The sequence below is a fragment of the Bombyx mandarina genome, chromosome 05 (assembly GCF_030267445.1).
Source record: "Bombyx mandarina strain Sakado chromosome 05, ASM3026744v2".
In the NCBI taxonomy this organism is placed as follows: domain Eukaryota; kingdom Metazoa; phylum Arthropoda; class Insecta; order Lepidoptera; family Bombycidae; genus Bombyx; species Bombyx mandarina.
The window spans coordinates 10,229,969-10,255,854 of NC_143212.1; the positions used below are offsets into that span (position 1 = coordinate 10,229,969).

The 25,886-nt window shown below is 36.4% G+C and overlaps 1 protein-coding gene across 9 annotated transcripts in view; it reads left to right on the plus strand.

Annotated features, from left to right (window-relative positions):
* The window catches only part of LOC114252606 (agrin), a 189,990-nt gene that overhangs the window by 148,831 nt on the left and 15,273 nt on the right, over positions 1-25,886 (plus strand). For 8 of the 9 annotated variants that reach the window (XR_016323150.1, XM_089727695.1, XM_089727696.1 and 5 more), the window contains 11 exons: positions 6,953-6,988; positions 8,723-8,932; positions 10,491-10,703; positions 13,513-13,737; positions 15,081-15,296; positions 15,733-15,954; positions 19,150-19,253; positions 21,601-21,715; positions 24,470-24,709; positions 25,037-25,336; positions 25,462-25,614. Coding sequence is in view for 8 of the 9 variants with exons in the window: in XM_089727695.1 (XP_089583821.1) it covers positions 6,953-6,988; positions 8,723-8,932; positions 10,491-10,703; positions 13,513-13,737; positions 15,081-15,296; positions 15,733-15,954; positions 19,150-19,253; positions 21,601-21,715; positions 24,470-24,709; positions 25,037-25,336; positions 25,462-25,614 (2,034 nt within the window). In the remaining variant the exon portion in view is untranslated. The remainder of the gene's footprint in view (positions 1-6,952; positions 6,989-8,722; positions 8,933-10,490; positions 10,704-13,512; positions 13,738-15,080; positions 15,297-15,732; positions 15,955-19,149; positions 19,254-21,600; positions 21,716-24,469; positions 24,710-25,036; positions 25,337-25,461; positions 25,615-25,886) is intronic. The other variant, XM_089727697.1, reaches the window with a different exon arrangement.

Genomic DNA, 25,886 nt, shown 5'->3' on the forward strand with positions numbered 1-25,886 from the left:
ACATTTTTTTCAGTTCGGTCGCGCAGCAAAATCCCTATCCCCTCCAAGCCTGCCGTAAGGAACTTCGTTCCAATAAAGTCCAAAAACCTTAAGCACAACGAAAGGAGAAAAACTTTACAAAGCTACGAAATTATTTCTTGGTGTATTTTTTTTCGTACAATTATTATAACTGTATAAGAAATAATATCCACGATATCCTTTGAGCCGATTTCATGTTAGTAGTTGGTGATGATGTTACCAATAAAAAATATTTTTACTGTTGCAACTGACGAGTCTTATCTATTGTAGCAGGAGCCTATAGATCTCGATATTGCCATTAGTCGATGATTTGAGATTTTGAATGGTTTTATTTATAGTTATATCCATTGGAATAGCCGATCTATATTGGCCACTACATTTCAGATGTTACGTCTTATTTCATGTCATAAAACTTTTTTACAATAACAAAATCACATTATTATTGATTGTAGTGGCTGATATTTATCATGCCTAAATATGTGTCTGAGATATTCAATTTAGTCTCATCTCTAATACCAGGTAGAGTCCAGGTAGAGCTTAGTTGCTAAATTGAGATAATCAAATATTAGGGGGATATTCTAGTATTTAGATAATTGTCGTGAAATATAGTATTACCTGACATCAACTAATTGCTATAATTCAGAAATTTACCTTGCCAATTAGGGGTGTAACAATACTGTCAGATTTCTTAAGTGCTTAAATAAATATTGCGTAAATTATGTGTAATATGTTCCTTAGTATCCATTAGTTAGAAGATAGCTAATCAAGACATTGAGATGATTGTATATCGACTAATTTTTTTTTCCTACCCATGCTGATAGCCTTGAGAGGCTATTTCAGCTTCGCCCTAAGATGTAGGTGAGCTCACGGGGCTCAAACCGGAGTGTTGCTAACACTGGCCCTAGCAAGAGCAGTGCTTCGCAGAATCTACCACAGGATCGGAAACGCGACCCACTGAGAAGATTCGACGAGAAACTCAGTGGGCTGTGTCTGTGGGGAACTAATAGAAACCTGTTAGCGCAAAGTTCAGGTTTCAAAGAGTTTAGATTTTTTAATTTTAAATAGTTGACGAGAAAAATCCATCTCATTACATAGTAAGATGGTAAATATTACTACAATGATTGATACATACCGAAATCAATTTATTGCACACCTCATTTTCATTTGACGATTAAATTAAACTTAAAATCAGCCATAAACTTCTTTGAACATAAATAGTTTTGCGTTTTGGTGTTTATTTATTTATTTGGGAAACAAACAGTACAATACAAATATATAATATGAAAAAAAAAATTGCTAAAGCAATAACCAAATATGTTTCCACAATCAAAATCACATATAAACATATAAGTAGAAAGTGAACAAGAAGAGAAATTTACAAATTTAAATTACAAAAAAAACAAAAGCAACACAACACGCACATATTATTTTATACATCAACTTAGACTATAAAACTGTGTTGTAATACACTACACGAAACGTTTCAGCTTAAGATGAGATCGATCGTTCTCTAACAAGTTATTATTATAAATACTTAACAGGAAATTCCCTCTCTAAGTCTATGACTAAAATAACAATATTATCAAGAGCACCCATCATACTACCGATAATCCTCTTAATGTAATATCCATTGTAATAAGAATCTCGTATAATATCTGCTTTCACTAACCTAATTTCCTTAAAGCAGTATAATACTGGATAGATCTGATTTGATTACGCTGATAAGTGGACAGCGACAATAGATCGGGCGATTTCGTCATCTAATGAATACGTAGTTTGGCGTTAAGCACCGTAATACCCATCACTCCTTGCGCTCTATAGAGTTAGTCGAATAATCAACTATTATGATTTTTCGGAGCGGAATTTACAAAAGGTGCCATGGAAAAAAGCTTTTGCCGATGTGCCAATGACGATATTACAAATCGGATAAAAGATGTGCGATGGATAGAAATAAACACACAAACATACCTTAGATAATATAATGCATAAAAGAATGTCGTATCCGTTGTGTGGTATAATATTGGGTTATTGGTTTCTTCTTGAAAAACAATTCAATTTAAAATAGTACAGACTTATTTATTCTCTTCAGTTACAACACCGCAAGAACACTCAACTATTTCGAATATAATATAACCTATGTCGCCTTATGGGTTATACCGTGATTCGATCTTAGTATCAATTTTTCCAAATCACTTTATCGTGGTCCCTACCACCGCCCTGGCTATTTTTCACAGGCGAATTTCGAATCTTAGTTTAATAAGTGTTTCTTGAGATACAACTTTTATAAGCGGTTGGAAAAAAAATGAAATTTTCGTAATATAAATTACACTCACGTAGAAGTAATGTTGCAATCCAAGAAGATTTTGGATACATAAAAATTTTAAGGGTACATTCCATTCATTTCATTCTAACAACTTGAAATGAACTGAACCCACGCCGCTTAAATATGTACATGAGTATGAAGAATCAAACAAACAAAAAAAAAAAAAAACAATTAGTAGCTCTTTATATAGCATAAAATTACACATTTCCTTTCTATTTAACTGTATTTCTAAAACAACAGATGTTTACATGCTCACTAACTAACTTTTCGCCGTCGAAATTTCTGTTCCGTAACTATACGTTGTTGAAAAGTGATTTTTCTCGTACGCTTGTGAATATTAAATCTGTTTGAATTTTCACGGTACGACTATCGAGCGTATGGTAGGTACGCAGGGGCGTATAAGCTTTTTAAAATTCAGTTTAGAACACGGACGGAAAACCGCCATTTGCATAGCACCGGTTTACTGAGCCTTCGCAGCACGACATGGGGACTAGGCTCCGTCTGGCATTGTACACAGCTATTGGATTCGTTTAACACGTGACTGGAGACGGACCGTAGTTTAATAGCCTCGTATATGTAAAGGACAGGCGCGGTCTACGTCCAACCAATTTGCAATAAAACAATATGGCGAGCCGCCCCAACACAACCCGGCTAGCGTCCGAGCCAGCTTTCGATTTCCGTGTTTATCTCAGCATTAGTCGTGACATCTATGTACGCTCATTTTGTACTTACTATATTACGATCCGCAAACAAAAATCATGTTGTAAATTTATGATTCTAAGGCTTCTGTTTGAACTAATACATACGTATAAGATCAACTTAATAGAACTTCTGTTTTTATTTTTCTTTCATTTGGTCTGGTTTTCTGTGACAAATTCGGATAATCAACGAAAACATTACCAGCGGAACTTCAAAGCGTCGCTAGCAGAATTAATCTGACTTGACTCGGACACCCAGATTATCTTTTTTGAGATCCATGCTATAAGATTAATAGAAGTAAGACAAAATAAAGCAAATTCTTGCTGAGTAAATTCGTTTTAAAAATCACATTTAATGAACACCCTTAAATGCTTATGAGACTGTATTTTTCTTGTCACATTGTGTTTTCCTTTGACGCAGGTGTACCTATTTGGTGGTGGTTTACTCTGCAAACCGAAACATGATTGTTCCGCGGCAAAAATAGTCATAGCTACAATAAAAATAAGTAAATAGACAGGATAATGGCGATTAACTTGTAAACGTAACACCAAAAAGGCCTGCCTACCTTTCTACGAGACAGAAAAGGAGTAAAAAAATTGCGAAGGAAATATATTAAATATTACTATGTTAAATACTATTACTATACTATTATAGTATTACTATATTAATGTACTTGGCGAGGATTAGACTATAATAATAATAAGCGGGGACAATCCATACAAATTCATCTGGCTCCAAACTAGAATTCCCTATACTGTGGGAAACAGAGACTGATATACACACTTATACGTTTGAATACATATAGATATTAAACACCCAGGCAAAGAGAATTTCAAAAATGTTGGCCCGACGTGGGAATCGAACTCACAACCCTCGGTCCAGCAGTAAGGAGCGCTAACTGCTTCATCACCGAGTTAAACATCGATTTATAACTTTTTTGTCTTTACTCCTTAACGGTTTGTGGTTAAAATTACATGTTACATAATTCGAGACAGTTCCAAAGGTCTGTCAGCACGAAAAGAATATACGACGAAAATATTTTCACAGGACTCGAGGGGAGCCAGCGAAAATGTCGAAGTCAAGAACCCTTTGCCTCGACTACTTAGATCGTTCGTGTGCTCTCCATTTTTATCATATCCCTATGAAATCAAATTTATTATGTGAAATTCAACAACGTTATTAAATTTCACCGCCCTAGTTTATTGGGCAGTGAATAAAAACCATAAAATGACGCTTAATTCATCAGTTCTATGTACTATAATACATAATTGTAAATACATAATTACAGTAGATACATAATTGTCCCAATTAAATATAAATTCATCTTAAGCAATCAATTAAATGTAATCAAATCTTAGATTTTTATTTTTTTTTATTTTTGTTGTTAATGCATTGTCGATTGCACCTATAATTGAGGTGACATCTGCCATGAACTATTGTCAATTTGTCAATGTTTTGTATTGATGATCACTTTGTTGGTGCAACTTAATAAATAAATAAATATTGTATTATGAAACTGAAATTATTATTAAAATATAGAAAAACTAATAAAATAATATATATTTCATCTTTTAGTGTTTGTAAATCTCAATTTTAGTATAAATGTTCATTTTTATAAAATGGGAATTATAGAACCACAACCGGATGAAGTGAAACAAATAATAAAAGATAAAACAGATAACCCAAGGAGGTTTGAAGTCAAACACGCAGCCAGTCGTAAAATTCATGCTATTCCCTATGCAGCGTGATAAGAGGATATGCTGCGCCGAGTCCGGATGATAAGGAATAAGGGCAAACAGAAGAATAGGATTTGTTATTATTATTATTTATTGCTTAGGTTCACGAGCTCACAGACCACCTGGTGTTAAGTGGTTACCCTCCCATAGACATCTACAACGTAAATTATACCATAAGATAATAATTCTAAGGTTTTTTACTAGTGGTAGGACCTCATGTGATTTCGCACGGGTAGGTACCACCACCCCACCTATTTCTGCCGTGAAACAGTAATGCGTTTCAATTTGAAGGGTGGGGCAGCCTTACACCCACCCACCCACCTTCAGAAAAGAGCTCTAAATTTCAGTACTATAGTAAAATGGTTACCCGAAGGACGGAAAGAAGTGTGTGGAAAAAGTTTTTTATCAATAAATTATGGAAAATACAATATAGGCAGGTCGAATATGTTTATCCGTAGGTTTTCCGAAAGAAACGAATTTATATAAAACAAAATAAAAACAGGGAAATTAGCTATTTCTTCGTATAATTTTATTGCTCACTGTACGCGATACATCCAGTTGATTTTGCATATAAATGCAGGAGACGTAGCACTGTGCTCACGCTGTGCCTGTACATTTGCATTGTTCAGCCAGTAATAGGTGACCACCGCCCGGGAGAATCGTTGTTCTACGTGATCCAATAACATACGCTCGAAGACACAGCATTTTCCGATTACCATTAAAAAATTTATGGCTGCGTTGAATGAAGCAACTGAATTAGATCAGATTCCGAATCTTGTGATTGAATTTATTGTGAAGGGACATGGATAAGTGTCGTAATTCTGCCGGTTTTTATCGCGGCATAGTTATGTGGCACAGCCTGCGTTCATATTCGATAGTGAAACGGTAATTCCGATACAACTCAGAATCTACCTTATATCTCAAGCTCTCTGTAGGTCTGGTTGATATTACCACCCTGCCTATTTCTGCCGTGAAGCAGTAATGCGTTTCGGTTTGAAGGGTGGGGCAGCCGTTGTACTGTAAAAACGAATACCTTAGAACTCATATCTCAAAGTAGGTGGCGGAATTTACGTTGTAGATGTCTATGGGCTCCGGTAACCACAAAAGACCAGGTGGGCCGTGAGCTCGTCCACCCAAATAAGCAATAAAAAAAATGTATATATATAATTTATATAGGAACTGGGTCATATTTTTTTAAATCGACGAATAGTGAAATCGCGAATGAAGGCTGCGCGAATAAAGACCACTACTCATTAGAAGCTGAGTTGTACATAGTCTTCAACTAGCACGTGCTCACCTTCCAAACTCCATCCAACTATTTCTAAGCACATGATACGGCTAGACCGAACGGTTGTAATAAATAAGCAGTTGAAGCGTCTCAACCGCAACATATGACTTTAAGTGTGTCCCACGTTCGTAGTGTCATAGAGTTAATGAAACAGTTAATCTGTATTGCGGTGTAGCTTTACTATAGTTCGGTTTTGCAATCACATTAGGCACCATTTGGTTTGCGGTTTGTAAATTTACCAGTACTGTTCGCCACCGTTGGTTTTAAAGTTCATTATTATTGTAAACCTGATGGAAGTGCTTAGAATGTCGACCTTACGTCCGAAGAGGGCGGCAGTAATTGACAACGCCGCGTCAATGAATCCCTCAATCGCGTCTGCATATCTGTAAGCAAAGCCTCTTGCTTCTTGCATTTTAAAAATAGTACAAACTCAATATGTTGCTTAAAAAATAATAAACAATTTGAATCTTGTGCATACTATTGATTTTTATTACGTTACTTTAAAATGATGTATGAAAATTTGGTAATAATTGTCGTATTTAAATTAGGATACTAAGTAGTATTTAACAATATGTCGTTTAGTTAAAAATACTCGTATTTAATAATGTATTAAATAAAAATAAAATAGACTGCATTAGTCTCTAATAGTGGGTAAAGATATCCTCAAAAGATAGGTCTCTAGATGTCACTTGTATCTAGTTCAAGTCCACTGCTCTACCATGACTTGCTAAGCCATTCTATACTATCTCATTTTGTTGGTCCATCTCTTATCTTAATATTTGTATAAATAGACTTTTAAATTTTTTTTTTTAATAGTTGTCGAATCGTAAATTAACTTAATTTCATTAAAGTATTAACATAACTGAAAATACATTTGCTTTGTTTCAGATTTACATTATCAACCAAGACCACCGGCTCCGGAAGGTGAGTCACTGATATGTTTAAATAAACAGTAATCTGTGTGATTTAAAGTACTAGAGGGTTTCTGGCACACAACTAATTCAAAGTAAATAGCTGCGATACGACCTCAGAGCCTCGCAATGCTTATCTTTGGTCTACAATCCACATATGTAGGCAGGCTGTGCGGGTGACATGCCAACTTGAAGTCGCGAGCCAACAAAATTGCTTTGTCTCCGAGACTTAGAAGGGCGCTTCCCGCATTATGTTGGCGACACTGACAGCATACATTCTGTCATGTTATTATTTTCGGCTTATTTCGTTGGACAAATAAATACTTTATATGTTTATTGAACTTTTACTGAGTAGCGTAATACGTGTAAAATGACGTACCTATATTGTCTTTCGTACATTTGAAGACATTTTAGCAAAGACACTCATTGTGTTGATAAATCACAGCAGGCACCTGACAAATAATTTGAGAACCAACAACACTTCTTTATTAAATATTAACTTTATTTGAAAATCGAACATTTATACCTTTATATAGACTTTTAAAGAAACGAAGAGAGTTTTAAATCGTATCAACGGGAGTTAGAAACCCTTTTCCTTACTCACGTTCAAACCGCACCAGTACGAATTTATTTACCGTCCAGATAATACGGATAATTTAAACAGCACTCAAGGCTGAAAAAGTGCCGCGGTGAATTTCCTAATTTTGTTCCATTCACGAAGCATCCGCCATCATTTTTATCTCCCCTCCCTGTCTCCATTTATCTCGGTCTTCTCCTGCAGCGATTCGCATTCTAACATTTCGTTTGTTTCTTACAAAATTGTTATTTCCGGGCGCTTTATTTCTTAAGCGAATTCGTTGACACTCGGCAAGCTTTATACGAAAGCGAAGGAAATAAATTCGCGGTTGAATTCTGATACTTGACCTCTTTTCGAACAGAAAAGACACGAGTCAAACGTAATAATAAAACACTTTGTCGCTCGCTTGCATCCGCAGACAATTGTATGAACATTTTGTAATGTATTGTTGAAGGTATTTTATTTAATAGCCAAAATGCTAAGTTTGAATCTGGATAGTAATTTAAAAAAAAATACCATTTAATCGAAGTTAGTGCTATTAAACTTACGAACATTATTCCTTTTTCTTGTTCCTAATAAAACGATAAGAATTGAGCCGAGAATAGCATAAAATTTTAAAATCAGAAAAGCAATTTTAAATTAACTTTATCGAGCCGCGGTGTGACTGCTCCTGGCAGTGTCTGCTCAGAATTTTAAATAAGCGAAAATCGGTAATCCCTGAAGCTTGAGCTAACAAAACGGTGCTGTGGTGAAACGGATGTTTGCATCTTATTTTGGTTCTCTTTTATAATTCGGTCACGATTCTTACAGGTGAGGTATAAAATTGGGATTTGAGTTACCTTAAATAGAACACGCTGCGTTACATCAAAGCCTCGTTAGTATAATTCCAGTAGGTCTCCGAAGTTATTTTCGTTTCTAATCAATTTTAAATGTCAGCACGAATGGTTTCGCAGGCTTTTCTTGTGATCTGATTAAACATAATTGCGTGTTTCTTCTCTTCTTCTGAAAATGATAGTATATATTTTTTATTTATTCATTTTCACTTCTATAAAGACAAGATCGATTTTTTTCGAGTAAAAAAAAAGTAACCTTAAGGAAACCTCACAGATTCCTCGGGTATAGCATTACAAAATGTATAGGCAAAAACAAGAAAGATGTAACAATTTACAGAAGCGTGCGAAAAAACTTTTTGCCGTTGGGGTGCCGAGTGTGTGTCCCTGGGGGACGGTCGAGCCCATTGCGCCTGTCCTACAACCTGTCCAACATCAACTGCCCCTGTATGCTCCACTGCAGGCCGGACGTATCGGAACCATTGCTACTTGCGAAAAGAGGCATGTGAAAGGCGTCTCAACTTGCGGATTAAACACGAAGGAGAATGTGGTAAGATTTTACAACGATTTCTAACTTTCGTAGCGTGTTTGTTTTTTAAGTTTATTGGAACGAAGTTCCTTATGGGACGATGCGGAGGGTTACCCTAACCGGGAAAAAGCGTCCGTAACGTAAGATTTTTGTTAGTAAAGCACACAGTGCACGACCTAACTTTGTAATAACGTACAAATTAGTAATGCACACAGTGTACGACTTAACTTTGTAATCTACAAAAAATAATTAATAATTTTCATTTCGAAGTCTGAAGCAGACAGCCTATGAGTTGGTAAAGCAAACGGGGCTTAAGGAAGGTTTCAGGCTTGTTTAAAGCGGGGGTGTACATTCTAGAGGTTTATAGTATAAAGTAGAAAAGTTCTCATGTTCGGGCGTGGCTGGAATAGCCTCTTAGGCTACCAGCGAATGGGTGAGGAAAAAAAGAAAAGTCCTTTGGAAACGAACTTGTTTTGCAAGTGGTTCCAAATTGCAAGTCAGAACTCTATAGCGTGAATAATACTCAATTAATTTTTGTAACGGGAACCAAGCAGTAAATTTTACCTAGGTATTAAGCCGTCACTAAAACATATAGACACTACAAAGTGTATGCCTCCGCTAATTTTCGGTGTTTCCCGAGCGCTATGACATGTCCTTCTTCAAACGAGGCTTGTGGAGAGTATTAAGCGGTAGGCAGCGGCTTGCCTCTGCCCCTGGCATTGCTGACGTCCATGAGCGACGGTAACCACTCACCATCAGGTGGGCCGTATGCTCGTCTGCCTACAAGGGCAATAAAAAAAAAAAAAGTGTGTGTGTCCGCTCCGACGCACGACTGGAGTTTACTGGATATAAAAAATTAAACGAAACAATACGAGAAATAGTTCTATATTACGACAACACGATACACTACAGATTATTAACAAATTAACGAGACACAAAACAAACGACTAACAAATATATGAAAATACAATAATGAGAGAAACGCGCGATCAGTACGAGGCTTTGTGGCGGACTGCCGGCGCAGCAGCCCGGCGTCACCTGCGATAACGCGGCCGCGCGTTGGCTCCTGATTGGCGCGCGCACGCATCACGCAATCAGGAGCCAATCAGGCGCATAAAGCATTTCGTGTGACATGCTAGGCGCATAACGCATTTCGTGTGACATGCTAGTACGATTTTGGTCCCCATAATTTTCATACCCCGGGCCTATATATGTAAATCGATTCTAAAGGAGTAAACTCCAAAAAAAAAATATATATATATATGATGGCAAAGTGTCAATTATATTAGAAAACCAGCTATACGAATACGCATGAGTATATGTAGTAAATAAAAATACGTGTGTAGGTTGTAGTAAACAATTGGAATGTAAGGTTAGGAAGCATTGGTACTCCAACCAATGCAATTTTTTATTTTACGGGTTTCATACCTTCACGAGGGCTAAGATCATTTGCGAACACTATTGTTTAGATTTTGACAGAGAATCGAACTATGGCGTTATTATGGGTATATTAGCGGTCTACCTATCCGACCGTGGACGATTCGAAAGACGAAATTTAATTTGTGTAAACTTTCTACAGAAGCAGGAGATCCGTGTACGAGCGTGACTTGCCCTACGGGGGCAAGGTGTGTCTCAACGTACGGACAAGCTGAATGCAGGTGTCCTCGTAGTTGTCAAAGACGAAAACCTGTCTGTGGGACAGATGGCAAGGAGTATTCATCCACATGTCATCTCGACAAGCATGCATGCGACAATCAACTGAACGTGACTATCAAATACCATGGAAAATGCGGTAAAGAACGTTGTTGCCCATACTTTTTTTTAGTGTATTATATGGTCCCTATTATTGGAAGACCTATATTTAATTACGTAGATAGGTAAGCGGGTTTACGGCTCATCTGGTTTCAAATGGTAACCACGTTAATAACACCACCCATCTTGAGACATGAGTTCTAATTTTCAGTTCTATGATACAAGGGTTGCTCCACTTTATTTTGGCTGGTCGTCGGGAATTCTGTGAAGACGTTCAGTTAAGCAAATTCATTCTGTTTATTTCTACAGAAAAGGACTCATGCATTAAGGTGTAAAAAGTGAGACTGTTGTTACACAATGAAATTGGGGCATCGACAAACTTTCTGAAATAGATTGACGACTCCTTAAATTACAAAGATTTATTAACTCTAATAACTACCTTAACAGAATTATTGTAGTAACCTTGTAAAAAAATGAAAGAAAAGTAATCGAAATAGGTAATTAGACTCATCGTAATTATGGAAATGCAACACGTTTTATCATTTCTTACTCCTCCAGTTTCCACATTTAATGAGGTATTGTTAATTGCGAAAGACTTTGTATTGTTACCGCGCGGTGTCCAAAGCGTTAATTCAAAAGAACTCGTTAGTGAATTCTCTACGCTTTTATTAGTTTCAGACGTATGTATGTATGTTTGTAACGGAATTTTTGAACATGATTTGACCCCCTTCAAAACGTCGGATTAACTTGAAATTTGGTATACTTATTAAGAAGATCTGATGATAAATCAATATTAAAAAAAAAAAAAAAAATATTGGAAAAAAATTAAATTCAACTAAAAATCAAAAATAAATAATAGTTTAAAAAACTAACAAAATACGCTTTCATAAAAAATCCAACTAAAAAATAGAAAATAAATTTGAATTACAAATAGTGTAAGAAAAAATGATTTTATTGTAAAAAAGCGTGTGGGGTGCTTTTCAGGATATTATCAAAATAACCCTTCTACTCATATGTGTTCATAAAACGTGTATAACTACTTATATCATGCACCCCACGCTTTTTATACAATAAAATAATTTTTTCTTATACTATTTTTAATTCAAATTTATTTTATATTTTTTAGTTGGATTTTCTATAAAAGCGTATTTTGTTAGTTTTTTTTTTTAATATTATTTATTTTTTCAATAATAGTTTTAAGTTTTAAGAGTACACAAAAGATTTCGTCACTCGATAAAAAAATCCGACCAGCATTTCATTTTTGCCAGAAAGAGGACATTATTATGACGGGTGTACGACAGTATCCGAATGAAATCGACACTCCCAGGGAAACCTTTCGCGCGTTTTCTTTGAGTGACACACACCCACACCTATGGGAAAACTATTCACGAACTTTGAAAAGTCACTCTGAATGACGTGTATCAAATATTCCTTTTGTATTTAATTCTTATTTATGTTATAAAATTGTAGATGTATTTAAGTACCGCGTGTGATTTTAATAAAATGTATTACTTAAGACTATTCTTATTTTTTTTTGAGTTAGATAGTTAAACACACGGCTTACCTTTTTGTATTGTATAGACCGGTGAATGAGTTTAAGGTCCACCTGGTGTTAAGTTACCGCAGTCCATAGATATAACAATGTGAACGTAATCCACTTGGACCTTCAGGCCTGTACCCCATCGTGGGAGTCATTCGTGAAAATGAGCTAGGAACATTTTTGTTATGAATACCTGGTAACTGCATAAATACCGACGTAACCACATCGCTTGACACGAGTACACCTAGCGTCTTATCCTTTGGGCCACGACGAATTCTTTTTCCTCGCTCTTCATCTGGTCTTAAAAGGTTTCTAAAGCCCACGGAATATTAACAAGAGTAAATACTACCAACCTTCTTATTTTTATCGGAGTTAGGATAGCCGTTAATAAGTAAGACTTCGAACTCATGCTTCAAGGTGAGTGGCGGTATTTAGGTATAGTACGTTCTTCAGTTTTCGCGAGTCGTCCGTGACCACGGAAACGGTGAAGCAGTCGAGACGAAATAGAAAAATAATAACCACAGAATTAAACCGTAAACGTAGTTTTAATTTTGTTGGCATTCATTTTGTATCGTCTATGACAGTGATTCTCAATCACTGTATCGTGGCACTCTTGTGTGCCGCCAAATTCAAAGTAAGCCAAAATTATAATCATAAATTATTTTGCATAGTATATTACGGGTGGGTACGTAAGTAACCGACCTTTAAACTTATCATTTTCATTGCTTGCCGTCGAAATCTTGGAACCGTTAAAAATATCGCGACAAAAAAAATTGAGAATCAATGGTCTATGAGCTGCGACTATTGCTTAATACCAAATAGAACTTGACCCCTTTCCTTTATACCCGTCTAAATCAATGAAATAAAATTTTAAAAAGTTTAAAACGGTACGCGTCTTTTTCATAACATTCAATCAATAACATTTTTCCTTCAGACGAGTAACGTTTGTTTTGTAACCCTTTTCACAAAACTTGTCTCGGAGCATTCGATCTGGAACTAAATTTGTACAAGTCCGAATACCCGCACATTCCGACATCCTTTGTGAGATTCTCTATTTACATTACGGGCTTGCTTTGAGCTTTTATTAAATTGTTTTATCTCGTCTTTGTCTACGGCCGCCTCCTTTTGCTTTTATTACAACAAAAGACATTGATTTCGACAAATCTGTGTTATCCCGCCACTTTTACTAACATATAGTTCATTGAAGTACAACGTCTGTCTTAAAAAAGTACGAAATGTATGTGAGCGGCAGATCAGTTCTTATTTCGAAATCCCTTTGAATTTCTAGATCTATTCGGAATGTCCTCAGATCCATGTTCGGAGCACGAATGCGCCGATGGAGGAGTTTGTCAGCTGAATGAAGTCAGGTCGCCGACCTGCCGATGCGGTCCATCTTGTGATTTAATCGTACGACCGGGCTCAGCTGTGTGTGGCTCCGATTACAAAGACTACCCCAGTGAATGCGCGTTACGAAGGGAGTCGTGCCGAACTAGACAACAGCTCACTATAGCGTACCGTGGAGAATGCGCTTCAGGTTGGTACTACAATTGCATTACAACTCTAAATTGCCTAAGTAACAAATAAAATTGCGTATTTGCCGGTGGTAGGGTATCTTTTCAGCACGCACGGTTAGCTATTACCACCCTGTTTGTTCTTGCCGTAGGGTGGGGCAGCTTTTGTACTGTTAACGTGGTGGGTCGTTACTAGTCGTTAGTTCCATCGTCAACTCATCAATAAAAAATATAATTGATTATTTACTAAATTTAGTATTGATTGTACTTGCTTCTTCGTATCATACGCATTCTAGTGTCGTATATCTTCTTCAGTTGCGGCTTAGTAGTTATTGGTACTTCGAAGAAGATTACTAAAAAGAAGATACAGAAGACGTATCAATTAACGTTTTTTTAATATTTAATTTAAAATATTCTATGATCCACAATATTGTTACCCGCTAGGGTTCGGGATAGATAAAAATTCACTGTATTCAACACTTACAAAACTTAAAAGCCTTCACAAACATTCTAAAATTCTCAGTTCACTTCTTTCGCTTCGCTTCAGGTGATCCGTTCGCTGTTTCACTTCTAGTTGTTCCGATTACTAACTAACTGCGTGACATCTCTGCAACGCTTTAATAGCCGATACCACATCCCTAGAATGATCGAGAATACTCCACACATTTCGAGTATTGTGTTTCCGCTATCTGACAATAGATGGCGTTGTGTTTTTCGAGCGTTCTAGGTGCTGCTAGATCCTCCGATATTCCTTCGACTATTCGGCGATAGATGGCGTTACTCTTACCGACGCAGTAATATTTAAAAAAACGATTTTACAATCAAGCAAAATACATTTTCATTAAAATTCCATCTGTACCCCGATTCTTTTGTCAAGTTAAAAACCATTAAATTATCTAATCCGAAACGTACTTACTTTAATTTACATAACGTCTCCCTGTTGAGCAACAAACACTCACGAATATTTATAGATGGTAATATGAAAATTTTTAGATTACAATTTCATAAGAAAATAGTCTTTCACCCAAGACGCTTGTGTCCTAATCTGAAATTAAATCTTTATTCGAAAATGCAACCCTATTGTGGGCGCTGTTAAGCAGGAATTTTCTTCTGACGAAAGTAATTTTTGTTACGAGAATCGCAGCATTAAGGCGATCTAAAGAGTTATAGGGGGGTAAGACAATCATTTGTACACAGGCTCTAGAAAGGGTTGTTTATTCCACCTAGCTTACGTCCCTATCTGACACAATTTTATTTCTGACAATTTTACTTTTTTTATAAGCTCAAAGCGTATCTTATTGTTCTATAAAAGGATAATAAACAAAAATAAAAATTAGGAGCTGATTCCTGTAACAATATTCAACAGCACAACACCCGTGCGACTCTGTGAAGTGCGGTCTCCGAGAATTATGTACTCTGGATGCGCGCGGTGTTGCTGTGTGTGGATGCGGCGTGGAATGCGAGGCGATCGTCCGGCCAGTGTGCGGAACCGACGGACGGACGTATGACAGCCATTGCCATCTAGAGCGCGCCGCGTGCCTCGATAACCGAGATATCCGTGTTGCGTACGCGGGACCTTGTGGTGAGTCGAATTCGCGAATCATCTAGCCGATATGGGCAATACAATGCGAGTCACGTCACTTCTCGGAATCTGGGTCAGTGATAATATATCAAATTCTTCGGTGGATTATTGACCGTAACTCTGCTCCGCAAGTAATATGTCGTGAGTTGTGTTATGCTTACCTACTATTAGTGGGACTATGATTAGATTGTAATTTTTTGTTATTTTTATGTAGTAATTAAAATTGTATTTACATACATCAATACTTGTAATCATGCCCGAGTCTTAAAGCATTGTTGTAATTAGTTATTTTTGTGTGCATATGGTATATACTAGCTGCTGTCTTTAAAAATAATAATTCTTCTAAATTCTCATTAGGACTTGAAGATCTTGTTATTCAGATTTAGTTAGTGTTCGTTTTTGTGTTTAAATATGAAATAAGTAATAAATAATTCAGGCTTGGAAAATCCGTGCGCTCGTGCGTCGTGTCCGTGGGGCGGCGGTTGTGTTGCGCGTCACGGCGCAGCGCAATGTGCGTGCCCGGTTTGTGACGCGACACTAGCGCCGGTGTGTGCCACAGATCATAATACTTACGGAAGCGAATGTAAAATGAGAATGCACGCATGTCAAGAAGGGATAAAGGAAGGGGAACTGCGTGTGCTCTACAACGGATCTTGTCGTAAGTTTAATCAAATCTAGAATTATTTTTATTTCACTAATATTAACTAAATATAAATAATAAAGAATACTGTAGCGATTTGTAAAAAAAAAAAACCGAATTCATGGCCTACCGGTTTGTTTTTTAACTATAAAAATGAGTGTTAACAAGAATGAAAATTATTTTTATATTATATATTCACTCCATCGTTCATATTTAGATACTGTCCATAGACTTTGTTGGAAAGTCCATTTTTATTTGTTTAAAAAAAATTCAATGACCACGAAATTACCGTTGGAAGTGGTACTGGTATTGCATAAACAGTGTGTACGTACCGTGCAATGATATAGTTGGCTCTAATATTATTCTGCATTATTATAAATCTGCAAATTTATTTATCTTATGCTATAACAATCCTAAAGTGACGAAGCAACTCCTTGTGAAATTAACCAGAATACTCAGAAGCCATAAAGTAACGCGCTTTGCTTTTTATAACTTTATGGCCAGGCCAAGCCAAGATTACCATATACTTAATAAGCGATCTCAATTGCTTGTTAACGCAATAAAATTTCATTAGAGATAAATTACACAGAAAGGTGACTAATTCCTTTCGCCTTCATATTTTTACATTTCAACAACGAAGAATGCTTCCATTTGTCATTTAAATTAAAGTGTCCTGGCCGCAGCACTGAATTTAAAGATAAAATAAATTAAGAAAATTCCTTTCAAAGAAAAATCGCTATCAATTTCCTGTGATGAAAATCTCTTCCTTTCGCGAAATTACTGATACTTTTTAGCTTGATAAAAGTCGCGCAGGGCCTGGTTCCTGTTGGATAAGTTTATTGAAGTAACTTTTCAAAGGACTAGGATTAGATTAGATAAGTTGATTGTTTAATGGCGACAAATCGGCTCGCTGTGGGTTTTACTTAGACTAACTACTGCAATCGATTTTAAATCTTTTAGAAGAGAACAAGATTACGAGCTCTTTTAAATTTACCAGCTATCTAATACATTTTAAAAACTATTATACATTGCCGGTACCGAAGTGAATGCTGTTTAGGCGAGTCATAGATTTAATTTAAAGTTTTTTTTCTCGTGTATAAGTTGCTAAATTACAACAGGTAATTTTCGTAAATATTGAAGTTTTCATTTCTTGCTACAATGAACCTAGACCCTATACCAAACTTCTGGATCATTCTAAAGGTCGATTAGAATTTCCGTGATCTCTGAAAAAAAAGATGCGACTAGCTAAAGATGATTATGCGAACGTTTTGATTGCTTGAAAAATTGTACTATAGTTACTCTGTATTATAAAATAATTTTATTTATTTTTCATTTTGAGAACAATGCTACAGTAAATGAAATGTATACCGCAGTCAGCAAATGAGCTGAGTTTATCCTTAACCGGCTTGAACACGAAGCAAAGATAAAAAACAGAACTGCAAAACAATATATACAAAATAAAAACAAATTAATATGATTTTAAGATTAAGGTTGAAATTAGATTGTAAAAAAAACACCTCTGTTCTTGTGTTTTCCGTTAATGTTTTCCGAATCGAATCCAATCGTATTGCAAAATTCGAGGGTTCGGAGCATTACTAAAATGTCGTATCCGGAATAGAAGACAATTTCAAATTGGCACTGTCTCATTTTTTTTTTATTGCTTAGATGGGTGGACGAGCTCACAGCCCACCTGGTGCTAAGTGGTTACTGGAGCCCATAGACATCCACAACGTAAATGCGCCACCCACCTTGAGATATAAGTTCTAAGGTCTCAAGTATAGTTACAACGGCTGCCCCACCCTTCAAACCGAAACGCATTGCTGCTTCACGGCAGAAATAGGCAGGGTGGTGGTACCCATCCGCGCGGACTCACAAGAGGTCCTACCACCATGTAAATTCCAGTAGTATAGCATTATAGACCAGTAGTATAGCATTCAATTATAAAAACTTGCGTTTTATCAAGATTTTATTGGTCGTATCTAGTAAACCGGTATCAAACTTTCAATGTTCGTAGTTTTCTTAATAAATTACATTTGATGTTAAGCGACTGCCGGAGCCCATACAGATGACACATAATTCTACTGCCGACACCGACATTAAAGTCAGAGAGTGATTAAGGTCACAATTGTATTGATATTTCCTTTTAAACTGGAAATTGACAGCAGAAATTATTTCCAATCATTTGACATTTACGAAAAAAAAAAATATCACCGAGACTGTGATTACTTCTTTTAAGTGTTTGCATCTTAAATAAAGCTTTAAAGCTCTCGACGGAAATTGAACTTAACGAGCTCGACTTTATAATGGAGTGATGAACGAAGGCTCAGAATTAATTTTATTAGTCAAACGCGTCGGACGCCATTGATTAAACAATATCTGGGACAGGTACAGTGTCTTAATGAAATTTCTACGACGAAAACATTCTGCGATTTCCCATTTTACAATAAATTAGATAAGATCAGTTAGGAATGAATTATTGTGAATTCAATCATTTCGTACCAGCGTTTAACTACTCGCTGCGAAGTTTGGAAATCGTTTATGTCAATCAAGCTAGAAGTAAATTTGGTTTGTGCAGAACTGGTTTATTCGAGATTTTATTTTAAGTCTACAATTTCTGCGAGACGTAATTAATAAAGACTCCTTTGTATTGTGTAACGGTTGTTCTATAAATTTAAACACCTAAAACGCGATGTTTCGCGGCAGAATTACGGGTTTGCTGTTGATTGTGGTAGAACCTCTTGTGAGTCCGCGCGGGTAGGTACCACCGCCCTGCCTATTTCTGCCGTGAAGCAGTAATGCTTTTCGGTCTGAAGGGTGGGGCAGCCGTTGTAACCATACTGAGATCTGAGAACTTATATCTCAAGGTGGGTGGCGCGCTTACGTTGTAGATGTCTATGGGCCCCAGTAACCACTTAACACCAGGTGGGCTGTGAGCTCGTCCATCCATCTAAGCAATAAAAAAAAAAGATGATAACGTAGATTTATGAGTTTTTCTGGTTTCGTTTTTTTATTATACCATATTTAATTCCTTGTTCGGTCGTGAATATGTTTTAATTATGCATTTAATTCGAAAAATGGGGCACGTAGGCTTTGTATCACGGTATTTGGGGTACAATAAGCATTTTGCCTTTCAGTCCACAGTATACATATTGTGTACTGCGTTGTACAAATTTAAACGAATTATCTTCATCTGTAGCTGTTAATTTTGTTCAGAAACCTGCGCTGACGTCACGTGTCAAGGAGGCGGAGACTGTGTGGTGGATATTGAAACTGGACGCCCTACATGCCAATGTAATCACAACTGCACTGAAGCACAGGTAGCTCAATTTTTTTCTTCTTAAAATAGCGAGATAAGTAACAAAAATTACTACATATAAAAAACTAGAGACACAAAAGATAGTAAAAACAAAACTAATTTGCAAGAAAACCGGTCTCTTCGGTAGCTATTTCTCTTACACGCTTAATTAAGAGCTTCACTTAAAAAGTATAAAATGAAGTTGAATTTTTAAATTTTCTCGGATAAAGTTCGCATTCCTAGTTTATAAGGTTTAGAATACAAACTTTATAACATTTAAAATATCTTACCGTCTACGTGGTATGAAATTGATACCGGAGTCCGTTAATATACACAGCACATGAGTTCTACCACACAATTGTAAAATAAATGTTACAATTGAGTGGTAGAACGTCAATCGTACTCTTCAAATTTGAACACATTATTGTGTCGTGGTAGAAGTGGGCAGGACGCTCATGGTACATCCACCTGGGCGGGATCATAAGGAGCCCATTTCAGTAAATGTGGATTTGCGATCGCATGATGCTGGTATAAAGCTCATAGCTGCCCATTCTCTGGGGAACTTTCGAGTCGCGTTTTACAAATCTCCCAGGCCGAGATAGTTTTATGCTATTCTAAGCCAAATTGACATATTTGACATATCGTCGTTGTCAAACCAAAATCTGCTCTATATGCAAAAACTCTATTATGGATTAACGAGTAAAAACATTTTCGTATAAAATTTTATATGAAGGTGATTTTTTTAACTATATCAAATGAAAGATATAGTTAAATATTAAAGCTATAGACACATAACAGTTTTTTTATACGGTAGATAGGGCTGTGAACTATAGGAAAAGGTCAAAAAGTAAAAATCTCAAAAAGTGCACATAGCAGATTTTCGTTTGACAACGACGATATGTCGAATGCGATCTCTTAGAATTGACAAAATACACATTTATTGAAACAACGGATGAAACATCGCGAAACATCGTTTGTTGCGCGTGTACATCACCACATAGTATAAAACAAAGTCGCTTTCTCTGTCCTTATATCTGTCTGTCCCTATGTATGCTTAAATGTTTAAAACTACGCAACGGATTTTGATGCGGTTTTTTTTAATAGATAGAGTGATTGAAGAGGAAGGTTTATATGTATAATAACATCCATTAAATAGTGAAGAAATCAATAATAAATTACAGTTTCCGAAGCGAAGTGAGGGCTGGTCGCTAGTTGTCTATATTCAAAACCTTCTCCCGAGTAATAACAAGAAGAATTTTGAACTGATTCAAATGAACGATACGCCAAATGATGCCACCGAATGAACATACGAATTTAATTAATAAAAGATGCCAAGCTGAAATACTTATAATTACAAAGCTTATATTTTTTGTGTAAACATCACAGTGAAACTGATTTTAAGAATTGAATGAGTATTATTAGGTCATGGAACTGTTTGTGAAAAAAAAATTTGTGAGAATCGGTAAAATTCTGATCTACATTGCGATGATCCAGTGTGATTAGAAAATATTGATTTTTAGTTTAGTAGATTTGGAGTCAACGCGGCCAAAAGAATAAGACGTTCGTTGCATTCGTATATAGCGATGCAACGGTGTTTGAATCCCGTAGGCGGGTACAAATTTTTCTAATGAAATACGTACTTGACAAATGTAGCAATAATTAGCATCGTGTAATAAAAATCAAACCCGCAAAATTATAATTTGCGTTATTACTGATGGTAGGACTTCTAGTGAGTCCGCACGGGTAGGTACTACCACTCTGCCTATTTCTGCCGTGAAGCACTAATGCGTTTCGGTTTGAAGGGTGAGGCAGCCGTTGTCACTATATTGAGATCTAAGAACTTAGACGGTGTTTTGGGTTCTATATTTATCTATCTTCAAAGACTTCAAAGTAAAAACACTTTTTAATTGAGGCTGTAACTACCAGATAGTTGGAACATGTACATATTATGTGACCTGATGGGTCAGATGTTTTGGTATAGAGTTTTTATCAGTCAATATCAGATACCAATTTTTTCTAAGTAAATATGTCCCTAGCATGTATTCAAGTACAGAGGTACAATACGGTTTTCACGACGAAGAAATCACATTGCCAAAGAGTAACCTCACAAAAAATTATGGATTTCGGATTGCCTTCTTGCCTATTTCTGCCGTGAGTCATTTATGCATTCCAATAGAAAAAATATTGGAGTTTACGTAATAAACGAAAACTATTTATCTTTGATATCCCATGTGAATGGAAATAAACAGAGACCGCAACGAAATATTCAGCGATAAAAGGGTTAACCAAAAGCATTTAAAATTAAACAAAGCATATTTTTTTCACACACGAAAAACCTGACATAATTTACCCGTGTATTTGGGTGGCAGGAATCGGACGTGGTATGCGGCTCGGATGGTCAAACATACCCCTCGCAATGCGAGTTGGACTCGACAGCGTGTCGAGAACAAAGTGATTTGCGGTTCGCCTACAAAGGAGATTGCGGTGAGTCCTGTTAATTACACATCATACAGACTATTGACGTCAAGTTCGGAATGTAAGGATATAATGCCATTGTATTTGACCCTGTTTGGTATTGTCTCCAGTTTTCTTTCATAGACATACTTCTCACTACTTTTATTATTTTACGTCATTATTTTGTTTCCGAAGGACGATAATTACCACGAAAACTGTAAGGTGGGTGTAATTATAACATTGTTTGTTTGAAAATGTTTGCTTAGGTTTATTTTGTTGAGAATGATCTTTAAAGATATATTGTCGTATATCATTAGGATATATTTTGTTGCTATTTAAAACTCAACATAAATTACATAAGGATACCTACGCAATGTGTTATAGTAATCGTTTCTACGAACTGAACTAATACAAATTGATTTTCTATAGCTTTCATACGAATTTCATGAATATACAATAATCACGTAATTAAGTGACACTGTCGAAATGCTATCAAAGTACTCAGAGATTAAGCGAACAATTCCGTTTCAATGCATCAATGGATTACAAAGGTGCATTGATCGCGAGGGCCGTGACCCCGACTTAACCTGTTAATATAATACGGATAATTTCAGAAACTCGATCTCCCCCAAGATATTGTACATTGCTAAAAGCTTTACGACATGAAATTATTCGTACAAAGAGTTTAAGGTACAAAGCATATTTGCAGTTATAATGAAGGATTAATGGCGCGTCGTATAAGAAATTATAACGCGTAAGTAGGTTGTCAAATGCTCAAATATTATTGTATGTGATATGAGACAATGGTGTAACGTGAGGGAATTAAGAATTTATCGCAAACGTTTTACCTTGTGTTTACAGACATATATTCAGGAATTTCATATAGAGTTTTTGAGCATATTAGTATTAAATATTTACATATATATAATACATATATTTATGAAATTCATGAAGATAAAAAAATGTTATGGATATTTTATCGAATCCCCAAACTTCCAAGCCGCGATCAATGGACTAGCCGTTTGATGAACATGAAACCTAAACTTGTCAATATTTGTAACATTCCCTGAGAAGAGAGATCTAAAGGGATTAAAATCCTCAATATCGGGCACTTTGAGTACAGACAGATTAAGTAAAGCGCCTTTGTGGCATCCTTAACTCCCGTTACTTAAACTTGATACACCAAGGTGTTGAAATTTCGCTTCCAAAATTTGCTTCGTTGTTTCTTGTCATTATCCCACAATTCCCATTGTTAGTAAATTCTATTTTGCTATAATATTGGCTTCATTTTTGTGATTTCATAACAGTTTGTCATCACATGAGTATGGTTTTGTTCCACATTTTTGAGCTTTTTTTTGTTACACGGTAATTACAGTTTTAAAGTTCTACTGTATAACTTTCTAAATTTAAGTATAATAAAATAAATTTATTAAATGCAGACTAGTCCGTAGAGATTTTTTTTATATAAAATTTTAATTATTCTTTATCCCGGCAAATTTATTCTGGGAAGATTTTAAGGCGAAGTGTAGTGTACTTCAATAAGTAATTAGAGATTAGTTATCATTTTATTTGGAACTATTGGAAATTGGTGCTCATGTAATTTTATAGGATTCTTACAATTATGTTGGTAAATAATAATATAACTATAAATAAACAATAAAGGTACAAATAATCCTAGTTTCCATCATATTTTGCCTCTTTCAATTCGTATATCAATCCCAATGACGGAACGGGATGTAACTATTGCTAGGTAGAATACATTTTGTTTGTAACTAGACCGTTAGAAAAGAACTTGTGTATCGATTTTTGTTGATGGCTGACTCATTTTGAATTCTGAAACTAATAATGATATTGTCGTGATGTGACAGGCGATCTGAAATTTTCATATACAATAAATAGTATCATTTATGAAAATTTTCGATGCAAGGTATAGATAGCTATACTGAAAAGTTGTAATATTTACGTTTTAAACTTTAAAATCGTTGACGGTAAAATAATTAAAGAACACAATATCATAAAAAAAATTATCAAAAAAATCACATCGCATACTTTTTAATTTTAAAATCATTTGTAGTTAAAGCCTCGAATAAGAATTCACTTTTTATCACAAAAAGCAAATTAAAATGAAACAGCCCGTGTTTTTCACCTACTTACTTTAAAATTTTATTACGAAACATCTTCCATTTCCCGTCCGACATTAATCGAGCGCTTTCACGAGTCTTTCATTTTGCGGGGAAGTGGTAAACAATCGTTATTAAATTTGCACGGGTGCTTTCCCTCATCCCTCATTGCGGGCACGAGAGCGCCCAATTTTCTTTAAGGACACAGTAGAGAGGACATCACGGGAAACTCACAAATGTCCATGGTAATGATATTATCTGAAGAGCCATTAATTTCTTGAAAACTTTAGTCGGATCTTTAGTATCGTCCACATCCATTAAAGTAAATAATGTATGATATGTGGAATAGTTAGTTACTTTGGCATAACGCAAAATTTTACTCCCCACTTCATTTACGTAGAAAGTGAAAATATTTTTGAATTGTAGAATGTTAAGGAAATAATGTTAAGCCTTATTTCGAAACATTCTTTATTGGTGCTCCACTTGTGTTGATCTTACCGTGATGTTATATAGCCTTTAGCCTTCCTCGATAAATGGGCTATCTAACAATGAAAGAAATTTTAAAATCGGACCAGTAGCTTCTGAGATTAGCGCGTTCAAACAAACAAACTCTTAAGCTTTATAATATTAGTATAGATTTTGAAATCATCTTTTATTTTGGCAGCGCTGTGCGATGGTATACAATGTTCGTTTGGAGCATCATGTGCGGCGGGGGAATGTATTTGTCCAACCGACTGCACTGGAGCGGCGCGTGAACCAGTTTGCGGCAGTTCTATGCAAACTTATCCCAACGAGTGTGAACTGCAGAAGGCAGCCTGCAGATTGCCTCCGCCGGGAACACTACACGTCATATTTTATGGAGACTGCAAAGATCGCCTAGCCGTGGTGCCGCCAATAGCTATGAGTACGTTTATAGTTTTAAATTTATAAATTCATTCATCTTCTTTAAAGACACGACTAACTCTTTTGTATTGAGATTACGTGACACAATCCGGTGTTTGCTTGGTTTAACACACATTACGAATGCAATAGAAAATGAAATCAATTTCATTTTCACTTTCACTGAACGCGCCGTGGCTCGGACGGTGGGACGCGGCGAAAATATTTACTACCGGACCGTCATCGACACAGTTGTTAGGTGTAATTCCAATAAAGCGAGCCCGCCCTCGATCAATTAACTAACTTTCCGCTTTATCGCTCGACTAACACGCAAATATTTGGGGATGGGTAGCGACGACCGCGATGACCACGACCGAGGCGGAGGAAGGCTCCACGAACGTCGCGGCGACGGATGGGGGCGCGCCAGACTCGGCCGTGTGTCGCGACATAAGATGCGACTTCGGCGCCAGCTGCGAGGTCGGGGCTGATGGATATCCGCGTTGCTCCTGCCTCTTTGAGTGTCCGCATGACGATGAATACTTCCCGGTTTGCGCTTCGGATTTTAGGCTTTACCCGAGCCTGTGTGCTATGCGCAAAGAGGGCTGTCAAAAGCAGCTCGAGCTGAGGTTGCGGCCGCTGGACCTTTGCAAAGGTGGGTCTTTGTGCTTCACTAACATAGCTAAACAGTTTGTGGGCGGAATCAATAGTAGTTTCGTTTTGAGTGTTATTATTTAGCGAAATATACACGCTTTCGAAAATGAAGTGTCGTAACCGCAGGTATGGAAGTGAGGCCTTGCGGTAACAACAAAGCGATGTTGGATCCAACGACCGGTCTTGAAATTGACTGTGGAAACGGACCTCACCGTCAAGATTGCCCCGCCGGTAGCTACTGCCATATCACATTGACCGCCGCGCGATGTTGTCCTAAAAGTAAGTAGCGCGAACATCAAGTTGGAGTCCAATTACATTAGTGTGCTCAGTAACTTTGATCGAAATTAATTTCTCAACATAAATTGAAAGCTGAACACAAAATTAAGTCAACGTCAGTGACAGTTTTAATATCTCTGTAGGCTTGTCGTTTACAAATTAAAAATTATACAGTCTGTTACGTTTAAAATTAAAACGAAAATCACGGGTAAGTGGTCTATTGTGTTTTCCGTTTAGATACTTATCATTGTATTGTTGTTTCGTTGTTATGCTTA